Source organism: Rhinatrema bivittatum, chromosome 13, assembly GCF_901001135.1.
Source record: "Rhinatrema bivittatum chromosome 13, aRhiBiv1.1, whole genome shotgun sequence".
NCBI lineage: Eukaryota > Metazoa > Chordata > Amphibia > Gymnophiona > Rhinatrematidae > Rhinatrema > Rhinatrema bivittatum.
In genome coordinates, this window is record NC_042627.1 from 64,135,250 (window position 1) to 64,158,545 (window position 23,296).

At 40.2% G+C, this 23,296-nt stretch overlaps 1 protein-coding gene across 2 annotated transcripts in view; it reads left to right on the forward strand.

Annotated features, from left to right (window-relative positions):
* Window positions 1-21,376, forward strand: part of LOC115075450 (cocaine- and amphetamine-regulated transcript protein-like) — a 95,105-nt gene extending 73,729 nt beyond the window's left edge. The window contains exons 1-3 of one of the 2 annotated variants that reach the window (XM_029575824.1): window positions 19,857-20,095; window positions 20,713-20,796; window positions 21,067-21,376. In XM_029575824.1, the coding sequence (XP_029431684.1) occupies window positions 19,940-20,095; window positions 20,713-20,796; window positions 21,067-21,174 (348 nt within the window). In that variant the 5' untranslated portion in view covers window positions 19,857-19,939 and the 3' untranslated portion in view covers window positions 21,175-21,376. Of the gene's footprint in view, window positions 1-19,856; window positions 20,096-20,712; window positions 20,797-21,066 lie in introns of those variants that run through there. The other variant, XR_003852515.1, reaches the window with a different exon arrangement.
* The last annotated feature ends 1,920 nt before the right edge of the window (window positions 21,377-23,296 follow it).

Genomic DNA, 23,296 nt, shown 5'->3' on the forward strand with positions numbered 1-23,296 from the left:
TATAGCCGGCGCGCGCCGAGCCGCGCAGCCTACCTCCGTTCCCTCCGAGGCCGCTCCGAAATCGGAGCGGCCTCGAAGGGAACTTTCCTTTGCCCTCCCCTCACCTTCCCCTCCCTTCCCCTACCTAACCCACCCGCCCGGCCCTGTCTAAACCCCTCACTTACCTTTGTCGGGGGATTTACGCCTCCCGGAGGGAGAAGTAAATCCCCGCGCGCCAGCGGGCCGCTAGCGCGCCGGGACGCAACCTGGGGGCGGGTCCGGAGGGCGCGGCCACGCCCCCGGACCGCCCCGGGCCGTAGCCACGCCCCCGGAACGCTCCCGACACGCCCCGAAAACGCCGCTTCGCTCGGTCCCGCCCCCGACACGCCCCCCTCCGAAAACCCCGGGACTTACGCGAGTCCCGGGGCTCTGCGCGCGCCGATAGGCCTATGTAAAATAGGCTCACCGGCGCGCAGGGCCCTGCTCGCCTAAATCCGCCCGGATTTGGGCGGATTTAGGCGAGCAGGGCTCTGAAAATCCGCCCCTCTGCGTGTAAAACTGGCCCCAAAATCCTAAAACACCAGCAACACCTCACCTCGAGCTCTTAGCTGGCCCTCCTATAGAGATATGAATAGTTGAATACGGTGAAGGCCTCCCTAGAGGAGCTCTCTCTTGCTCTCTCTCTCTCGTTCTCTGGCCAAAATGCAATTTACTATCTAAAAGGTGTAGTTATTAATAGCATGTGTGATATTGCCCCTCATTTTAATTAATTCCCAGTCTCACTCCTTCAAAACATTTGCATTCACACAATGCGGTAACACGATTATCGCATGCATTATTGTGTGCATTAACGCCATAACACATTTTGATGAATGACCCTATTAGTTTGTATAGTGTGACTAAATTTCACATGATAAACTGATGATGGTGCACAGCAATGCGACAAGATGTACTTTTGGTGATTGTAGAATACAAAATGGCATTTGTAAATTTGGCTGCACTTTGGTACATCAGCCTCTGTGTGTGTGTGTGTGTGTGTGGAGGGGCAGACTATGTTCAGTCAAAAAAGATTTTGAAATACAAAACACAGAGTAAAGATCTGAATTGATTTAGGACCAGATGCACTAAAGGGTCGTTGCCATTCTGTCTATGAGAAAAATGCTTTGTATATCTGGTCCTTAAGGGGGTAATTTCTAAACTAACTGAGGGACTTGCAAGCTTATTTTCAAATCCTTTGAAAATCACAGTGTCTGCGGACGACGTGCCCAGGTATATTTATACCTCCTTAGAAGCAGGTGCAAATGTACCTGCAAAAAATACAAATAGAGCTTTCTCTCGCCCCAACCTCCACCCCTATTTGCCAGCAGGAAAAAGTCCCCATGCTTAAAATGTACAAGTATTGGGCAATTTTCAGTGAGGCTTTCCCTTAACCATTGAAAATTGCCCTCCAAATGAGTTTTCGCATTCAATGAAATCCTTCTTTGCAACGTGAGTCTCTTTAGCTCCTCCTATTATCCATAGTGTATGCTGAGTAAGAAATCACAACCTCAACCAATCCAGTTTGAAACTAAATTCAACTCTATGATTTGCTGGGATAATCAATGCCCACTTCACCCCAATTCAAATCTGACTTCAACTTTTTAAATGTATTTATTTATTTTATTTATTTTGGGCTTTTTTATACCGACACTCATGATATCAATCATATCGTATCGGTTTACAATAAACAGCGGTGCAATAACATTAACATCAACGTGAACAATAGGCGAAGAGTGAAAAAGTGAATAAAAGTTACAATAAAACAGGAGCACTTGAACTGGGAGGAGGAAAAGCCAGAGTCATGGCTAACATAGAAATAAATAATATTTAGTCTCAGAAATAAATAATATCTAGTCATATACTTAGGACTATAATAATCACTTGTACTCAGGACTGAATATTATCAAATATATAAATAATATCCTATACTCAGGGCTGTAGAATATCAAATGTTCCTGACTAAATAGTATTAGTTCATAAAACTCGGGACTGATTAATATAACGTCAGAAGCCATGTCAGGGGTGGTAAATCCAGATTTACTCAGCTTCTGTTGGATTATTGTGACCAATCTGCAGATTTGGAGTATTCAACGTTTTGAACAACAGTTGTATAATTTTGTTAATGGGAGTTTATAACTGGAATGTTACAGTAAAATTCTTTGGTTCTCCAAAATGATCTCCACCCTCTCGCCCTTCATGCAAGCATTTCCAAAGCTTTCTCTGGAGGTCTGTTTAAAAATGCAGTCTCATCCCCTCCTGTCCCCTCTGCTCAGTCTCCAACCCTTGTCCACAGGTGAGCTCGCGCCCATTGTGAAAGGAACCTGGTCCCATGCACTTGTGCCCTGCGCCTGCTAGAGTAGCTAAGCCAAGAAGGTCATTGGCTCTGGAAAGAACGTCCCAACGGAGCTCTAATTTAGAGTGAAGCCTAACCTTTAGGGAGGCTGATTAAGTTTGACAAGGGCAGGAGGTGAATGCAGGATTTCTTTGCAAGCAATTGAGAGAGGAAATGTTTTTCCTCTTAATAAGACCAATTCAGATTCAGGAACATTCTGCCGGGGAGCTTATTATTGTGTTCTAATTTGCCAGAGTTTCTGTGAGTGGGCAACGTGTGGAGGCTTACTTAGTTGACACCCACGAAACTAGGGATTTTTGTCAAAGCAGACACGCGAATGATATACGTTGACTGAATCGTACACAGCTGGTGAAAAGATCTGAGGTTGGTCATGCCCTGCCGAAAAGGTACAGGGTTGTGGAAGAGTCAGCTGAGACTTACTGTCCAGAGTGAGCAGACTCTGACCTGTACTTAGGTTAAGGGAGGTAAGTAAGAGACAAACAGAGAAGACCCTTAGTAGTGGGAATGTGAAGGAAAAGAGAGATTGGGTAGGTAGGATCTGTGGAAATGTAGTAAGAATGAAAAACAGTCAAGCAAAATGAGTTTTCTGGCTCTCCTCTGTCATCATATTCTCTGCTTCCATAAGAGAACTTGCACTTCAAATAACTATTTGGCGTACACTCCTACAATGTAGCAGGCAAAGCCTCAGGTGCAAAGTCCATAGATGTTATATATGATCCTCTGAAAAGGAAGGCAGATTTATAAACCTGAACCCCCACCAATCCAAGCAATAAAAGTTTACTAGAAATTTAATAGAGGAGAGCAAGAATGAAGAGAATGAATGACTGTTTACCTCCAGTACCGGTCGTCAGCATCAGTGCTGATGACCGGACCAGATTACTATTTCTCCATTGCAACTGGTGCTCATCTTATCAATTGCACCTATACAGGAAGACAGACTGAGCTGACCTTGCTGGGATCTAAATCTATGAATCTCACATTATATAGAGATATTCCGATGCTACAAACAGATGCTTTTTATACAGCCCTGCTCTGTTCCACATATTCCCACTGGTGAGAAGTTAAATCTCCTTTTACTGTATCAGGAATATTCACCTTCACTAGCACTGCTTCTCTCTGACTCTGAGGTTATGAAAATCCCTACATTTTTAAATCATTCCAAGGTTATAAAAAAAAAAAAAAATCAACAACAACAACAAAAGAACAAAAAACCAAACTACTGAATGGCAGCAAAGTTTTGTCATGTTTTCAGGATTTGTTTCATTTTACAATAGGGTTGTTAAAATAAATTGCATTTGCACAAGTCTCCTCTTTATTTATTTATTTTTTAGTATTCGCTGCTTCTAATATGTCCAATGCTGAGTACACCATGCATATTCATAGTCATAAATAAGAAAGCATTAAAGTTAAAATAAAACATAAAATATTATAACACACAATAAAATGATATATCACAGACATGTCTCCTTAAAATAGAATGCCTTTACTTGCTTCCTGAAGCTCTTGATATCGTTTTCACCCCACAATTCTGCTGGAAGAGCATTCCATATAGTGGGAGCAATGTAGGAAAAAGCCCTTGCACATGTCACCTGCAATTTATAATCTTGCATTGCAGGAATTTCAAATTAATTAGTACCGGATGAGCTAAGCATTTGCCTGGGAGCTTGCCTTTTTTATTTAGCCAGGAAATATGGGCTTTCATTATTAATAACTTGTGTATATTTTCTCCAAATAGTCAGCTATATGACTGAACACTTTCAGTAAAAGCTTTGTGTCTAGAGTTAGGAGTGATGTATTGGCAAAATGGCATAGAATGGAAGGTAGGACATGCAGACTCTGAAGAGTTATGGTTACATACAGATTAAGCTTAACTATTGACGGTGGTTATAAGATCCCAACAACCATGGATATCAGATACAAAAAAGGAATCACATGATATTAAACATCATCTTGCAAACTGCATATATATTAACGTTACTAATTAAACATGTGCTTATACTCTAACCCATATTATTTAGACCATAATACAACTTCCCATATTCATAATAACGTAACATTCAAATTTAACCCCCACTCCAGCCTGGGATCGCAGGCCGGCCATCGGCCGGCGCGCACAACCTACGCCTGCCCGGAGGCAGGTGCAACTTATAGGATAAAGGTAAGGGGGGGTTTAGGTAGGGCTGGGGCGGCAGGTTAGGTAGGGGAAGGGAGGGGGAAGGTGGGGGGAAGGAAAGTTTCCTCCGAGGCCGCTCCATGTCCAGATTGCAGCATTCTTTCTAATGTGGAAAAGAAAACCCCTGATGGCCTCTCGGGCTCGAGCATATTTAGCTCCGTTCCATAGAGATTTGCTCCTGCACATAATTTTTTGCACACCTCCAATTTTTGCAGATTAAAAGCACCCACAGGGCTTCATAAAGTGCTCACTTTTTGTTAGGTTAAAAAGAGGTATTGCAGGGGCATCTAGGCTGAGAGAAACTGCTCATATACATTTAATATTCAAATATCCATGCACTTATGTTAGCAAACCCCCCCTCCCCACCCAATCTCCTGCCCACACAAATGGCAGGTACAAAGTAGGTGTGCAATTTTAACATGCATGCTTGAAGTTAATTTTCAAAGGGGAACGATCCAGGCGGATTCAGTTTGACAATTCGCTACAAGGTACACAGGTACAAAGGTTTATGCATAGCTTGCAGGATAGTGGGCTAATGAAAATAACCCTAAACATATTAACTGCCTATGGTGGCCAAGCTTGGGTTCTGGGGAGTCACATTTACTAGAAGGTTTCATTGGGTATCTGGAAGTATGTAGGTATTTTGAAAAAAATTGGTTGAATTGTTTTATTTAATTCTCTGATTGCTCTATTCATCAATGTGACACTGTATTTGTAGCTTCATATAGATGGTTTCTGTGCAACAGAAATTATCCAGTGTCATATATTTTGGGCTGACTTTTATCTACTGCCTGCGAGCATTTAAGCACAGTAAATGGTCAGAATAACTAGTCAGACTGAACAGTAAGAAATGCATCAAAATGGAAGGTTAGAATTAGGCTTAGTGAAGTCCCTCTTACAGGATCATTATTTTTTAACATATTACTCCTGCTTTTGTACTTGTTGGTATTACAGACTGTAACAGGTCATCTCTGTTGTACTTCACAGTCTTACTGATGTTGCTAAATTGGCTGTTGATGTGTAAGACAGGCCTCTCTGCTTAACGATAATGCCTGAGATCTACTTTGTCACATCCAATGAATTTTGACATTCTTTATTACAAATTTATGAACATACTTTTTAATTATAATTTGTTCCTTTATGACCAATTTGGCTGTCTGCAGGACATTAATTATCCTAAATGAAATCACATTATGCGTTGGAAAGATTAAAAAAAAAAAAAACCTGAAAGGAGCTTTCCCATTTTAGCCAACATGCGATAATTTATTTCAGACAAGCCAATAATTGCCTTACTGCCAGATAATGACCTACCTGTGTGAAAAGCCTAAAGCCAACCCCAGCCACAGCATAAACTGCTTCTGATTGCCTTGGACATGGCTGATTATTGTTTAATGAATATGCACTCAGTGCTGAAACATGATTAATTCATATGTTATCATGTCTTCCTTTCTCAAGGAGACAAAGCAAAACAAAATTGCCAGATCTGATGTATTTTTTGCATGATAAGTATATTTTTGTAGTTAAGTATTGAATAGTCCATTATTTGAAGAGGCAAGGTGTGAAATGTCCAGTTGTCAGCTTGCCACCCCAGTACTAGTAGCCACAAGGGTTGAGAAGCATTGCATGAATCTGGCAACCACCTCATCCTGTGCATCCTGTTAATTGTTTTGCACAAGTGCTAATACCCAGGAGTTGGGAGCAGAAGTGACTGAGAGACAACACTTTGTGCTTGCTGCCTTCATGCCGTGGTGTTGCATTAGCATGAGCGTATAGAAGAAGGGAAAGGAGAGCGCAAGAGCGAGCAAGTGGTTGGAAAAGAAAACAAAGAAAAGGGAGGATGAGAGAGAGAGAGCGGGGAACAGATGTGAATGAAAAATCAAGATAAGATGAGAGAACAAACAAGGGGAGGATAAAGGCAGCAAGCAAGTGGGCAAAAGAGGATGAGGAAGGGAGGTGAAGAGAGCGCGCAAGAAATATAGAATATGATAAGGACCATTAGTCCCATCTGATTTGCCCCATTGAATTAGCTTTGAGCCAGCCAGGAACCAAACTTAAAATCTTCTAGATATATTCCAGGGAATGGAAGAGCGAGAAACAGCAAGCGGGTGGCATAAGAGAGAGCAATGGGTGGGAGAAAGGAAAAATAAAGAGAGCAAGGAGTTGAGAAGGGAGATAGGGAGGATGTCAGAGAGAGGCAAAGCAAAGGGGGATGAAAGAGGGAACAAGAAGTTAGGGAGAAGGAGACAGAGAGCAAAAGGATAAGAGAGAGAGATAGAGCAAAGGAAAAATAATAAATAGGGGAGGATGAGAGACAGAGGGAGGCAGAGGGGAGAGAGCTTCTTACATTCTTACACTGCAGAGTCATATTCACCTCATCCCATTAAGCAAGCACACTAGGTCCATCTAATTAACGCCTTCGTCTCTTTGGTTCTCTCCTCAAACTGCCACCTTCGCCTGGACAAAGTTCACAAGATTCATCTTGGCATTCTCTCCAGTTCTTCCACTTCGAGCTTCTGCCAGTCCTTTCCTCTCCACTGCCCTTTCTTTCTTTGCTAAAGTAACAGAAGGAAACCGCTCTTCTTCTTTGCTCCAAACTCAATATTTCTTCCTCTGACTCCATTCCCACCCAGCTCCTCAGTTCTCTCTCTCATTCGGTCATCCTTTCCATTTGTTATGTCTTCAATCTATCATTTTCCACCGCAACTGGTTCTGCTGCTTTCAAAGATATTGTAATCACACCACTCCTCAAAAATCATTCACTGGGCCTTACTTACCCTGCTAATGATTATCCTATCACTCTCCTGCCATTTACATCCAAACTTCTTGAATGTACCGGCTGCCTCCATTGCCTTGACTTTCTTGAATCTCAAGCCATTCTCAGTTTGCTTCAGTCTGGCTTCTGCCATCTCTGTTCCACTGAAATGACCATTACCAAAGTCTCTAGTGACCTCTTATTTATTTATTTTTTTATTTTTAATTTTTATATACCGAAATTCTTGTAGGGACTACAAATCACTCCGGTTTACATAAAACGAAAACGAAAAACTGCCCAACAGAGAGAGGGGCTTTACATAGAACAGTAGCACCGATGGAACAATAACTGGATGACCTCTTCATGGCTAAGGCCAGAGGCCACTACTCCAGCCTCCTCCTTCTTGACCTATCTAGTGCTTTAGGCATTGTCTACTTCTTGGCACTCTGTCCATGCTTGGAGTCTGGATATTATTAGGTTGGAGGGAGTGAAAGAAGACATGGAAATGTAATTTTCAAATCTCCAAGAGGGAGATTTAAGGAGTGCTAACATCAGAGCCTTCATTTCCTGGTGGTAAGTTGGACTTGCTGGGAAAGAATGCTAAAAATCTTTTTTTTTTTTAATGTCTTTCAGGGTTAAATTATTACTAGCTGTGTGTTAGAAATTGTGAGAGTTTAGAAATAATAGCTTTGAGCTAATATAAAATCAGTATTTGTTTGCCACTGTTACGAACTGTGAGAGTTTAGGGTTAATAGACTTTGAGCTAATTTTGTGAGCTAATATAAATTAGTATTTGTAAATATTAGAATTGTGAGTTTGCAAAGGTCACTTACTTGATCTGTAAAGGTGAGAATACAGGTTCCTGGACAAATAGTCACTAGTTTTATTCTCACTCACCCACCCCGGTTCTTTTTCTGTTAAATAGAATCCCCCCCCCCCCCCCCCTCACACACACACACACACACACACTCCCAGTTAAAAGGAAAATCTTCAAAATATGAGATTGCAAATATTGATTTTTAATAATACATATTTAACCCTGAGTTTAGGGATTGACTAATTTTTAGTGTTATTGCTGGTCATTCACAAACTAGCACAATTCACCTAGTAATCAAGGTGAAAACCTTAAGGCTCTATTTACTGAGCATTTTCCCCATAGAGAAAACCTTTAGCAAATAGGCTCCTTAGATTTTAAAAGACACCATCTAAACAGGCCTGTTCATACAGGCCTATCCTTCCTCCATGAACCGCCTTCCTGAAACCACCTAAACCATTGAGTACACCTCCTTTATCTTCCAGCACTCCCTGCTGCTACTTCCGTTTTTAGCAACACTCTCCTTCCCCCTCCTCTTCCTCTCCTCGCCTGCCCTCTGATCTTAACGCTTTTGCAACCTAACTCTTGTCTAATATTTTGTAAATTGTCCATCTTTGCCTTTGCCAGTTACCAATGTTGCATATCTTTTACGATTTGCCCCGCTTGCCTTCCTAGTTTCCAAGCTGTAATTAATCTATTTGTCTCTTACTTTTGTAAATACTATTAATTTGCTTTTAGATGTTTGCTATTCCCTAGTTCACAGTTTCTGTTCCATGTAAAGGCAATGCCTAAAGTTTTTAGTTATCTGTAAACCGATACGATGTGCAAACGGTTGTCGGTATATAAAAGTTTCTAAATAAAATAAATAAATAAATGATGTCACAAACTAAAATAAGTCACCTAGTTATATTAAAAACCTAATAGGTGAATTTTCAAAGGAGTTATGCGTGTAAATGCAACATACTATCATAGCAATTTTCAAAAGCTATTGACCCCTGTTAAGTGCACTTAACATCGGTAAAACTTATTGACAATTCAATGGCATATATTGTAGCAATTTTTAAAGGCCCATTTACACAGGTAAAGTGCATAAACACAGGTAAAACCCAATCTTAAATGTGCAAATACTTCTGAAAATCAGGCCCTTTGATTTTAAAAGACATCAAATAATTTAAAACCCCTTAAATTCAGAGATCTAACTACTCCATAATCTGCTTTAAAACTTTAACAACTTAATAAAATTAAGATGCAGACAGAAGTTTAGCAGCGAGTTGACAGCTATCCAGTCTTTTGCACAGACTGCCACATGTATGATTAGCTACCTATTAGTGAGGTGTTGTATGTGTGCACCCAGTGCAAAGAGCTCCTGGCTCTTGGAGAATAGGTCTAATATCTGTAGGCAGAATGGCAGACCTGGAGGAGCTGAAGCAGACAGATATATAGTAGAGGAGACCTTCAGAGACGTAGTAGAGCAGCCTCAACTCCAGTCAAGCAGCCCTTGTGCTGCTTTTGGAGGATCAAGGTCACCTGGCAGAAACCATAACCTTGGTGTGGCAAGAAGTGATCCTGTAGCTAGAAAATGCCTTCCAGGTGATATCGTATCTCTCACAATGAGGTTATGTCTCCATGGCCATGTTCCCAGGAGTGAAAGGATAGGATGGCCGTTATAGTGGGTGATTCAGTCATTAGAAATGTAGTTAGCTGGGTGGCTGGGTAGGCATGAGGATTGCTTGGTAACTTGCCTGACTGGTGCAAAGATAGTGGACCTCAGTGCTACTTAGATAAGATTTTAAAGAGTGCTGGAGAAGAGCCGACTGTCATGGTATATAACATAGGAAGGTGCAGAAGGGAGGTACTGGAGACTAAATTTAGGCTCTTAGGTAGGAAACTGAAATCCAAAACCTCCAATGTTGCATTCTCAGAAATGCACTCTGTTCCACACACAGGACCCTAGAGGCAGGCTGAGCTCCAGAGTCTTAATGCATGGATGAGACAATGGTGCAGGGAAGAGGGTTTCAGATTTTTTAGGACCCGGGAAACATTCTGGGGAAGGGAGAACCTATTCCAACAGGATGGCTTCACCTTAACCAGAATAGAACCAGGCTACTGGCACTAACCTTTAAAAAGGAGATAGAGCAGACTTTAAACTAGATGATGGGAGAAAGCCGACAGTCACTCAGAAGCACATGGTTCAGAACAATGTACGTAACTTTGAAGGATACTAACAAAACAGGGAAGTTAAGGCATCCCAATAGAGAGGTTGCAATAAATGCTATAACATCCCAGGTACCTTTAAGCAAAGAGCAAACAGAGCAGAAAGATTCCAAATTAACTTCATCAACTGATAAGCAGGTTGTTAATACAAACAAAAAATGTACTTTGAAATGTCTGTATACATATCCTAGAAGTCTAAAAAATAAGATGGGAAATGTATAGCACTGAATGAAGAGGTATATATAGTTGGCATTTCAGAGACCTGATGGAAGGAGATTAACAAAGTCCCTATTATTGCTTGTTCTCTGTATAGCTAGTTTACCTATTAATGATTGTTCATTGTTCTCTGTAAAGCTCGTTAGCTGCATTTTGTTTACTGTGAACAGATGAGATGTTCCCAACGTTCGTCTGTATATAAAAGATTATAAATAAATAAATAAATAAATAAATAAATAAACTAATGGGACACTGTAATACCAGGGTATAAATTATATCACAATGATAGCATGGATCAAATTGGTGGAGGGATGGCGCTATATGTTAAAGAGGACATAGAGTCAAACATGATAAAAATTCTACAAGAAACAAAATGCACTGTAGAATATTTATGGATAGAGATTTCATGTGAGAAGGGGAATAGAATAGTAGTGTGGTTGTACTACCATCCACCTGACCTGACCAGTGTAATGGATCTGGATGGTGGATCCTTGATGCAAAGGAGTTGTTGACACAACCACTTGGTCCACTCCATCAGCAGACAGTGATGCCCTGTGACGGGACAGACTGGAGCTTCACCTATACCAACACAATCCTTCAGATTCAGCCCTTGAGTTGTGGTGGCCACCAGGTCTTAGATGGGTCCCTAGGGCAGTGGCAAGAACAAGAATCTAAGGCCAGGCAGAGGTCAGGGTAGGCAGCAGAATAGGAAAAACCAGTAGGTGGCTGGAGGTCAGGGCAGGCGGTAGACAATGAGATCCAGTAGATGAGCTGGAGGTCAGGGCAGGCAAAAGACAAGGCAAGAGTCAGGTCCAGGCAGCAAATGAGAATGGTCAAGGTCTGTAGCCAAGGTCAGAATCAGGAAATCAGGCCAAGGGAGGACAGACAAGACAAGGCAAGGAGAGGACAAGTCAGGAACACAGGAACAAGGCAGGAGACAGAAACAGGACTGGAACGAGGAACCCAGAGCAAGACAAGAATGCAGGAGAGGCAACATCCACTGATGAGCAAAGCAAGGCAGAAGACCTGTTGCTGAGGCAAGAAACTTCTGCGGCGCCTGGACTTAAAGAGGGCAGGAGACTAACGTCATCAAGAAACGCCGCTCAAAGTCTTCCTGCCACTGTGGGCATTAATGGATAGGTTGAATAAAGAGAAATGGTGGCATGTGTGGTGGATCTGGCGGCGTTCCAGCCATGTTTGAGACCAGGCAGTCTTGTGAGTGAGTGTTGCAGGTTGTGGATCTTAACAGCCAGAATGAACAGACAGACAGACAAGGACATGCTAATAGAAATTAGGGATGCTAACAAAACCCCAATATTGACTAGGTAAACACAAATTGGTTGTTTACTATTTCAAGAAATACAAAGACATGGGGACATGCAATGAAGTTGCTAATGTAATACATTTAAGACAAATAGGAGAAACTATTTTTTATTATCAAATAATTAATCTCTGGAATTCATTGCTGGAGGATTTGGTAAAAGATGTTCCTGGGCTTAAAATAGTTTCAGACAAGTTCCTGAAGAAAAGTCCATAAACTATTATTGAGGTAGACTTGGGGAATCCACTGCTATCCCTGGAATATGCAGCATAGAATCTATCAGCCTTTTGGAATCTTTCCAGGTACTTATGGCCTGGATTGGTCACTGTTGGAAACAGGATGCTGGGCTTGATGGACCTTTAATAAACAGGGAGCAGAACTTGGGCTTTGGAAGACAGGAGGGAGGGAGAGGGGGGGTGGGAGGGTCAGTGATGTGATGTGGAATTTGAAATACTGTTTTTGTCTGTACTCTGCTTTGAGGTTTTTAAGATTAAAAGTGAGTTAACAAATGTAAATAAGTAACTCTTAAGGTAGAAGTCTTTTTTTCCAGATCCCTGAATATGCAGACTTTTTTATTAGCAACTCATAGAGTGAAAAAAAAAAGTTTAAGTAAGAGATTTGAGCCAACTGATTTTAAAATTCAGCTATTTTCTTTCCTATCTTAATTACTTCAAGATAAAATTAAATTTTACAGCAAGATGCTTTACAGCATCAAAATGAGTCGAAGTTAAATAAGATTCATTCAGAGGATATCCAAGTAATTGGTCTTCCAGAATAAATAGAAGAGGATTATACAGATTCTTGCTTAGAAAAAGATCTCTGCCCTATTAACAAAAGTCTTGAACTTTCAGTGTGAGTGTAATTTACTTTTTTTTTTTCATGATCATTAACTTCCATAGGGCAATGTTGGAACTAGATAGCAGACCAATTGGCTCTACATGGTATATCTTTTTGTATGAGTCAGACAAGGATCTGATTATGTCTTTAATAATAATTAAAAAAAAAGAAGATTCTTAAATACAATGAGTATGGAATTCATATATTTCAAGATATTGTAAGAGCAACCCAAATAGATTGCAAAAGATTTTTTTTTCCATTTGTCAATGGATATCTGCTTATCCTGTCTTTTCTCAGCTGCCTTTCGTTACCCCCTCTCCCAGTTTTGACTTCCCTGTTAAAATGTAATTTTCCAAACTTAACCTGTTTACTGTAAACCGACATGATGTCCACAACTAATGCCGGTATATAAAAATGTTTAAATGAATAAATAAATATCTATTTTGTTTCCTGCAATGGATATCTATTTTTTTCAATGGATATCTATTTTGTTTCCTGCAATCAGGATTTTTTTTTCCTTTGATGGTGATAAAGCATAAGGATGATCCCTGACCATAGGACATCTAAAAGGAAAAAAAATGAAACTCTGGCTTCAGTTGAGGATTTGCATTCAGATTGATTATATTCTCTAACTGAATGACCTGTTTATTTCTTTATAATTTCCTGTGCTTTTAGAATTGTCTCTTTCATCTATTTGATCTTGGCAATTGAGTTAATGGTTGCTTGTTTCTAGTTTTAGGTTTCTTCCCTTTGACACCGTTGCTGCTCTAGAACTGTGAATAGGACTTTGCCATCATGCACAAAAGTTCCAATAATTTATTGCTTAGTGAATTTTTCTAATGACTCTTTCTTATGCCTTTATTATGTTAAATAGAAGGACAGGGAAAATTAAATCTCAATACTACAAAATATGATTACCTTTTTGAAATACATTGACTGATAATGCAACATTTGTGGTTTCTCATCTTCATATTTTTTTTATTTTTTTTCTCTTTGGTTATTTTTATTTGGAAGAGAAGCAGGGGGTGTTGTACTTTGGGTTAGTTTTGATGGTCCAGATTAAACTGTTTTCACAGGATACAGCTTGAAAAACACAACATTAAGTTTGATTTGAATTGAATTACTTTCCTTTCCAAATCTGAGCTCAATGGGAGTTACAAATTTATTTATGACTGTATCAGAATACCGGTATAGAAATTGAAATAAATAAATACATAAATATTTTCAGTTACAGTTGGTAGATTCTTGCCACAGAGGGCGTACAATCTAAAGGGGTTATTTACTAAGCTGTGTTAGGCCATCTACTGCATGGTAAAGATCTAACACAAAGTATTTGAAATATCACGCATTATCTTCACACATGTAAACACAGCATGATGCGGGTATTTAAATTAGCTGATTTGCATGCAAATACATGCTAATCTCATAACTAGGCAATATAATGCAAATAAAATAGCAGAGCTTGCATCTACATTTTGAAGCTGTGTTGTTTTAAGGAAAGTTAGCTACACTCAAGAGATGTAGCTAACTTTTCCCAAGAGCATTGGGACACTAAAACATATCCCGAGGCTCCCAGGATTCTCCTTAAAGTGGCCAAATAGCCTAAATATGTACCTCCCAGTGGCGTTACAACCTCTGGGATTCTCAAGACACCCTCCCGGCCCACCACCCCTTGAAGCAGCTCCAGTAAATACAAAGTGTTAATAAGTATAAAACTGTGTAGTCTTGGGACCTACCCCTTTTTGTCTGAAAATGTGACCCCCCACCAGACCACCTACCTGCCCCAAATCCTAGCTGCCCCATCCATTACTTTGACCCCTAATTTTGTAGCTGAGGAAATTGAGGGTGATGCTTACCCAAAGTCACAAGGAGCATCTATAGGAGAAGTAGGATTTGAATCTTGGCTTCCCTGGCTTGCAGCCTGCTTGTTCACATCACTAGGCTACTTCTCCATGCCTCATAAATGATCTGCTATAATTACTATTCATGGATTATTATTATTATCATCATCATCATTATCACAATTTGTGTAGACATAGCAGATGTATGCAGAGACATATACTAGACACTCCTTACTCCTTGGAGCTTACAATCTAGTCAAAGATGGGACACACTATGAAGAAACAGATAAAAATTGTTTATATAACATTATTCCTAAGGAGCAGCATAATGTTTATCTTAAAATGATTTATTGTATCTTTATATTAAAGGACTGTAGTTGTAGTGGATTTATAAGCTTATGTATGCCATTGTATATTAGGGCAAATGAAAAATAAGTTAAAGTGCCTACAAAAATCATTTTTTTGAACAATTACAAAGAAAGTACGCTAACAAGAGCTGCTATTCATGATTCTACTGTGGTGTTAAGACTCATCATCCTGATCTTATGCCACTCAGTTATCATGCATATAAAAGCCGAAGGAGTTGGATGATTTTGAGATTTTTTTAAAGGTAATTTCCTCATTTGCAGGCTATTTTTCAGCAATTTTCTAGACATGGGTGTTTTTCACTAACAAGAGCACGGATGTCAAATTATTCCCTTTTAATAGGAAAACCATACTGCAAATTGCTGAAAATGAATGTGCAAAATAGGAAATTGCTGGGGGGGAAAAGAATCCGTGATTCACTCACATCCCATGTCATTCTAATCAAGCTGTGCCAAGACATCAAAAGGTCTTTATAAATGATGGGGTAGAGAATGAGAATTGTCATCCCAGCAGCCTAACCTGACAAAACCAACTTAAAAAAGTTAGCTAAGAAATGGAAAGTGATTATGGGTAATTTATCTGATAAAATCTTTCATTACATAAAGTACGAGTCTTACCACATACTATATGCAAACATCACTATATACAAGGTGACCATATCGCTCATGTCAAGAGGGACAAGCTGAGTCAATCCTGGTTTAACCCCGTTGCATACAGGGAGGCCTATTCATTGAAGGGAGAAGATTTGCTCAGATTACATGGCAAATCTGCCATGTTTTGATGACAAGTATTAAGATAATATATGCAGAGGTGACCCATTATAATGTTTTATGATTATATTCAGAGCAATGCACAATGATGCCTTGGCTGCATGGTAATACACCTTATCACATGGGAAGTGTACAAGACTGTATAAGGGTTGCAAAATATCACAGGAAACCACACCCATCTCTGAAAATTATAAAAGACAGGCATTTCTTAGGGATATTTGTCAGCAGTGCAATCAGGTTGAGGAGAGCAACTGGACAGGTAAGGTAGATTCTTGCTGTAAAGAACTATAATTCAACTTCTAAATGTGGTGTGTTGTCATTTGTTTTTACTTTTTTGATTCTTATCCATTTTGTCTCTTCATTAGCTGTTGAAGTGAAACAGTGCAGATATGTGTCTGTTAGTCATAGTGAGATGTAGTAGTTATTGTAATGCTATTTGTAGTTGTGTGTGTGTGTGTGTATATATATATATATATATCTATAATATCTCAACATTCAGAAGAAAACATCTATGTAAATTAGCCGAATAAAACTTATTCAGCTAACTTACAGGGGATATTTAGCAGCATGGCTATACTGCTGAATATTCCCATTTTGGTGTTACTTAGCCAGCTGTTTTATCCGATTAAGTTAGACCTGTTCTATAGCAGATGTTTCCAGGGACATAGTAACTCGTATATTTATGAGACTAGCAGTATAGTAAGATGGCTCTGGCACCTTCCATTAAAGCTGACTGTTAACTTAGACAATGTCAGAAAGACTTATCCACCAGCTAGTCTTAGGCATATTTTCCTTGCTCAAATTGCTTGAAAAAGCTGATGTGACACAGGATGTAAGAGTCAGAGCAGGATTCAGGGTACAAATTTCTCTTGCTGTCATGGAAAACAACCAATACATTCAGGGAATGCAAATGTTTCCTCGCATCTATTTCCTTTCATGAGGTAGCATCTTCACAATATGGAATGAATTTTCAGTGGGGATCCATGAATGCAAATAGCATATATGTACCTAAATAGCATGTATGCACATATATGCTGTTCTATGAATGTCAAGAGTACACATGTATTTTCAATTTCATGCATACTTTTCATCAGGGGAGAAAGGTGTGGTCAAGAGGCATTCTGAGGCAGGAGAAGTACCTACAGTAGTTGCTATTTTGTATGCAATATACACATATTCATTACTGACCTTGTTTATGCACTTTTGCACTTGCTAATTAACTCACACAAGTGAAATCAGACTTCTTAGACTGCAGTTTTTGGGTGGTAGGTCTGGGAGAACGGGTGGAGATTCAATGAAGTGCTAGAGGGTCTAGGTGAACTGGAGAAGGTCTGGGAAATTTGGTGGAAATATCAGTGACCTGGTCATTCCAAGTCCTTGCACATAATTTCTAATATACCTGCCTCTGCATTTAATTCTGGGTATTTATTCAAACAGTGTGACAATTATTTTGTACATACAATATATGCCCATATTTTAATAAAATGGGTAAATAAAGTATTTTCTTGCATTGGAAATATACAGTGCATGAGAATTAAAACATACATACATACCTTCAGAGCTGAAATCCATGGAATTTTATAAACTGTGCAGTTCCTACCACAGTTTAGAAATACTGGCATTCTATCTCTATATTTCCACTTAAGCACTCGGTTGCTGTACCATGGATAGGTTTGAAAGTTGGGCTTCCTGTGTGCAGTCAGTTGCATCAATCAGTTTAGGTAGGCCAATGATGCCCTGCTGTGCTGTCCTCTCAATAGGAAGAATTATTTAAAGCCTAAAGTATTTCAGTGCCTTTAGTACTTGGATGAAATACAGGGAAAAGTTGGACTGCTCCTTTCCAACCTTCTACAATCACAGTAGACTGAAAAGATCCAGAGTCCAGAAAATTTAGGGAACCCTAACCTTGACAAAAGCATGAGAATCAGCTGTTAAATGATCCAGGTCTTCCCTGACCTCACAAAAGTCTTAATAACTTGGGAGTTCAACCAGTATCTGTGAATGGCTTCCCTTTCAAGAAGTCCAAGCAGGATAATCTTTACTTGACAATCCTGGTCCTTCTGTACTCCAGCCCTTTTTTTTTTTTTTAAATATTGTTACTGAGCCCTCTGTTCCTTTCTGCCCTCTTGTTGGCATTCTCTGGACAGACATTTACAGGCTCCATTTTGCTAGGAAAACTGTGCCTCTCAGCCATTGCCTTTTATACATAAGGTTCTCCGTAATTTTCACTTCCCTCCAGCAGATGCTAAATTTTTTAAAATAAATTTAGCACAATATTTATCCTGCTAGTCATTGTGGTGAACACACTGTAGGAATATGTAATTAAAACAGTCCATTTATATACCACTTTAAATAAATGAATACCCTGGCATGAAGTGTTATCATGCACTGAACAGAACACACTACATTTCCACACTCCCCTCCCCCCCCCAAAAAAAATAAAATAAAATTGTGCAATAAGTTTAGCACATACTGTGACAAGGTTTCACAGGAAACCTTGCTTTAATCCCCAGAACTTCTGCATGCACTATATAAATTCCACATCTGCATGCAGCTTTGCTGAATGCTGGCATTCACTGCACTAACCTAAAAAGCTGCAGATGTGGAATTTCAATGTGTAGAAGAAGCTCAGAATGTCTGTATATTATATACTGTATGCATTTCAGTATGTTTTATATATAGATAAAGTATGCAGGGTATGATTTCATAGTATATATGGCAGTAGATAAAATTCAGTATATAGTGCATGTATTTCATTTATCATTCATACACTAGAATTCAAGGTGTATTTCATGGAATATATATTTAAGAGTACATGCTCATCAGTATCTGCTCAATGAATTTGACTCTATTGCATATGGAGTCTACTGTAAAGTAAAAAGTTCATTCACCTGAAGTTTATTTCTGACAGTTATTAACTGATGGTTCCTTTAATTGATAAGGGACTAGCAAGGAATATTTTGTAAAGAACTGCATCATTTTTAACTCATAATCGTCTGAACTGCTCAATTTATAGCTACATAATTAAAATAAGGTCAATCAGAAAAGCAGAATGGACTATTTTGAGTGTGGTTTTGGGCTTAGAGTCTAACTTTAAATTTAAGACATTCTGTCATGTTCCTGTTTTTCTTCTTATTGTATTCTATTTATGCAAAATTAATTTTTATTAAGGGAACGCCACAGTAAATACAAAGATCAGTGTGGAGCTAACCCTTCCACCCACCTTAATGCTGTTGTGCCCACTAGTTTTCTTAACTTTGCAGCAAATGAGAATTGGAAGGGACCTGCTTCAGCAAAGCTTACAATATGGGAACAAATAGATTGCAAAAAGGATCAGATTGGGAATATATTTAAGTAGCTGCTTTAAGGTTGAGCAGTGAGAGCAGTTGAGATAACAGCATTTGAACCTGGAAATCTTAGGGGTAGGATGGGGGGTCGTCGCAGAGTTGATAGTTATTGGCACTTACTAATGAACTACCCGCCTCTTTCAGAAAGGAAGCCTAATCATGGCCCATGTGAGATTCATTTTTCGCAAATTCAGCATTTTATTTGTATACTTCTTTTGCCTCGTCGGGCTGTTTAAAACTCGAATCCACCTGTGTTATGTTATAAACATCTGAAAGATTTTTGTATTCTGTTGCTGTAAGCCGCAAATTCCTGGAGAAATGTATTTTTAAATACGGTTATGAGGAGGTTCCAGTCCACCTATGAAAAAGGGAAAAGAACAAATAACTCCCTTTGGAAAAAAAAAAAAAGTTTCTGTCTTAACGTGTATCAATCGACCACCCAAGACGTGGCATTTCATTTGCAGATATTCTGTGAAATCTCAGCAGTGTGAACTGGAGAAACTTTGTAATTATCCATAAAGTTAAACTGAGCAGCAGGAAGGGAAACACAACGTCTCACTGATCCTCCGAAGTCTGCTTTCCCTGCCCCCAAGGAGCCGTGATGCTTTACTTTCCATTCAAAAGATCAGGCAGGAGCTTTGATAAACAGTTCAATTGTCCCTGCCTGAGCGCCCCCCACGCTGCTTTCTGGCGTCACGACGGGGAGGAGTCGGTTAAATAAATAGGAGGAAGATTCCCCCCTTTCCTGATGAGAGAAATAGAGAGGCAAGTGACCCAACGCCGGCAGAATCCTTCCAAATTGCCTTCCCAGGTTCCGCTCGATCTTTTTTTTTTTTTTTTTTAAACCCCTCCGCCCCCTCCCCCTCCTCCGGTGCGTGTTCCTAGCCCCACAGGGGGAAAGGGGGGATTTCAGCACCATGGAGAGCTCCCGGACGCTGCTGGCCGCCCTCGCCTGCTGGCTGCTGCTGCTGCTGGCCGCCGCCGCCTGCGCCCAGGAGAGCTCCGAGCTGCAGCCCAGGGCACTGAGGGATTTCTACCCCAAGGACTCCGTCCCTTCCAGCGAGAAGGAGCTAGTGAGTGCCGCCGCCGCCCGCCTCTTGCTCTCTGCCCGCTGCTCTGCAGACTCTGTCGTGCCCCGATCGTGCGGTTTAAACTTTAATAGCCCCGCAGCACTTCGCATTGTTTCGTGTGCGTGTCAGAAATGCCTAAACTGATCAGGGCACTTTTAGTGATCATTGCTTCTTGCTGTATATAAAATGTGAACAGGGAGGATCTTTTTTATCCGCTTTACAGGCGAGCCCCCACCTATAAAGAATTGTTCTGTTTTATGGAGATTCTGACTCAGGTCCCTCGCATATATATGTGTAGTTTATGTAGTTTCAATTGCTACTTTTGATTTATGTTTATAATTATTGATTATGGCTCTTGTTCCAGGCGATGACATCAGCACCATCTAAAAAAAAATCTTTTTTTATAACACAGCGATTTATTCTCTGCATTAAATTAAAAAAAAAAAAAAAGACTGTATTTAAGTAATATCTATGTTCTGACCGGGATCCCATACTCAACTAATGTAGTAACCCAAAAAAAAAAGTACTTGTTGTGTTCAAGCAATCTGGTTCCCAGGCAGTCACAAGACGTATCCATATGACTGGAAGCATAAAATTCACGAATGCATTTGTTTTCCCAGCTTGGAGCTTTACAAGAAGTTCTGGAGAAACTGCAGAGTAAACGAGTGCCAGTCTGGGAGCAGAAATTTGGACAAGTTCCCACGGTAACTTCTTTCATTAGATTTCAGGATAAGCAAAGCGCTAGGGGAGGAAATGGGTTCTTAATTTACAGAACAAGGGGAAAAAGAGTAAAAAAGATTTTGATGAGAGGTTTTTAAGTAAGAGACTGGAAAACAACCTATGAGGAAGACAAGAAAATAATATATATATTAAAAAAAAAAAAAAAAAAGGTCAGCGTCCAATTTCAACAAGCATCTGCTTTTTTTTGTTTGTTTGTTTGTCAGTTGTGGCATTAACTCTCTGCTCTGCTCTAGTGCGATGCCGGGGAGCAATGCGCCGTCAGAAAAGCCTCCAGGATCGGTAAGTTATGCAACTGCCCCCGCGGAGCCGTCTGCAACTTCTTCTTGCTGAAATGTTTGTAAAGAAAACAGACGCCCCCCCGAAACTGCAAGGATTGTTTCTCGGAGTCAAGGGAAAATGGAAGGAAAGAATTCATCAAGGAAAGAAAACACGAATGACTGTTTCATTCTTCTGCAGCCTCCGATGTGATTTTTCCACTTATTATTTTCTTGTTATTGTATTCCACCTTGTTTGAAATATGCACATTTACCCTCATATGTAAAATAAAATGATTTTTTTTTCTCTTTTGTAAAGTAGTCTTCTTGTTCTCTGTATTTATCAGGAGACACCAGGTAAAACCCAAGTAGTCTGGATTCAGCACCATTTCAAAGCAATACAAGACTAAAAAAAAAAACTCTCCTTTGATAAGAACAAAATGTTATTTTATACAAGTTACAGGCTGATTATATCTCAATGGTACTTTAAGGAGACTAAGGGCCCTATTCACAGCGGCTTTTTCCACATTCTTGGGTTGATTTTCAAGCCTTTTTTGTGTATATAGGCCTGTTTTATGCATGCAGTTGGCTCTGTACATGCGGAAGTACACCATAACTTGGTCACATGCGCACCTTTATGTGAAATGCAGAGCTGCAGCAGGAGAGGCACAGCTCGGGCATTGTTGGAACTTATGGGGGCATATTCAGTAAGCCGGAGAACAGACAAGATATCCAGCAAAAGTTAACTGGATATTCAGTCCCGAAGAGCTAGTGGGCTAAGCATACTGCTGAATATACTCAAAGTTAACCATATAACCAGTTAAGGTTTTAAAGTTATCTGATCTTGTGTGACTAGGTAACTTTCCACTTAATTGGATCTCTTTGAAGAGATCCAGCTAAGTGGCACTGTTGTTAAATAAAAATAAGTGCCTTGTGGCCCTGCAGCTCGATTCCTGACACCCCCCCCCCCCCCCCAATATGTCTATATGGTGCTGCCAGGCCATGTACCCCTCAATCCCAAATCACTCCAATGTTTACAAATAGATGTGGTCAGCAAGTCTGCCCCTCCCCCACTCCCATTCCTTTCCTCATTGTTTTTTGAGTCTAAGCCCTCTCCTGCTCTCCCCACCCCACCCCCCCCCCCCCCAAACCCCAGCCAAGAGTAAGGAATTCACTGATCTGCTCCTGGCACTGTTGGAACCAGGAAAAGCAGCGGAAGCATAAAGTTACCCCTCTCTTTATGCTTCCAGCACAGCTGCTGCTGAACAGCAGGAGAATCATAAACTGCAGACAGCTTTACCCTTCTGTCAGAGCAGCACTGAATGTGCCAGAGCTGGTAAGGGAATACTTTGCTCCTGGCTGAGGATTTCTGGACCCAGGTAGGTGGAGGTGGTGCTGGGGGTGCTGGCAGCCTGGGGTTACAGAAGTTGTGGGTGGGATAGGGGCAGAAAGAGACTAAAATTTAAAAACAATGGGGAAGGAGGTGGGTTTTGGGGGGGCTGACTTGCGAATCGTGTGTATTTATAAACATCAGAAGGATTGGGAGTACGGGTTATGGGGCCTGGCAGGGCCACCTGTGACATATTGGGGAGAAGCTTGGGAACTGCGATGCAGGCCCACAAGCCATCTTTTTTTTTTTTAATTTAACAGTAACACTTAACACGATATCTTTGAAGATATCAGTTAAGTGGAAAGTTATCTGTCCACACAAGGCCAAATAACTTTAGATCTGCCTTAAAGCAGGTGTAAAGTTTGGGTAACTAAGGGCCAGATTCATTAAGGCTGTGTCTCCCATTTTGTGTCTATGGGAAAAACCCTTAGTGAATCAGGTTCTTAACTGGTTTCAACTGAAAATCAGTTAAGTTAGTCAAAAAACTTAGGCCCACCCCAGAATGCCCCGGAACACCTTTTTTATCCTGCTAAATTTCAGCTGGATAATAACTATAATTTAGCCAGCTAAGTGGCCCAATATTCAAAAAGTTGCCATTTAACCAGATTAAGGTGCGTTATGTCCTCTGAAGAGCAGGTGTAACTTTACACGAGTTAATCTATGCATGAACCAGGCCAATTACCCAAGCATTTTCAAAGCAAACTTATTTGCTTAACTTTGCTTTGAAAATGCCAGCTAGTTTGTGTGTACAAGTCAAACACAAACTTTAGCCCTACCTGCACAATTGTAAAGTTACCCTCTGGGAAAAGTCCTTAACGA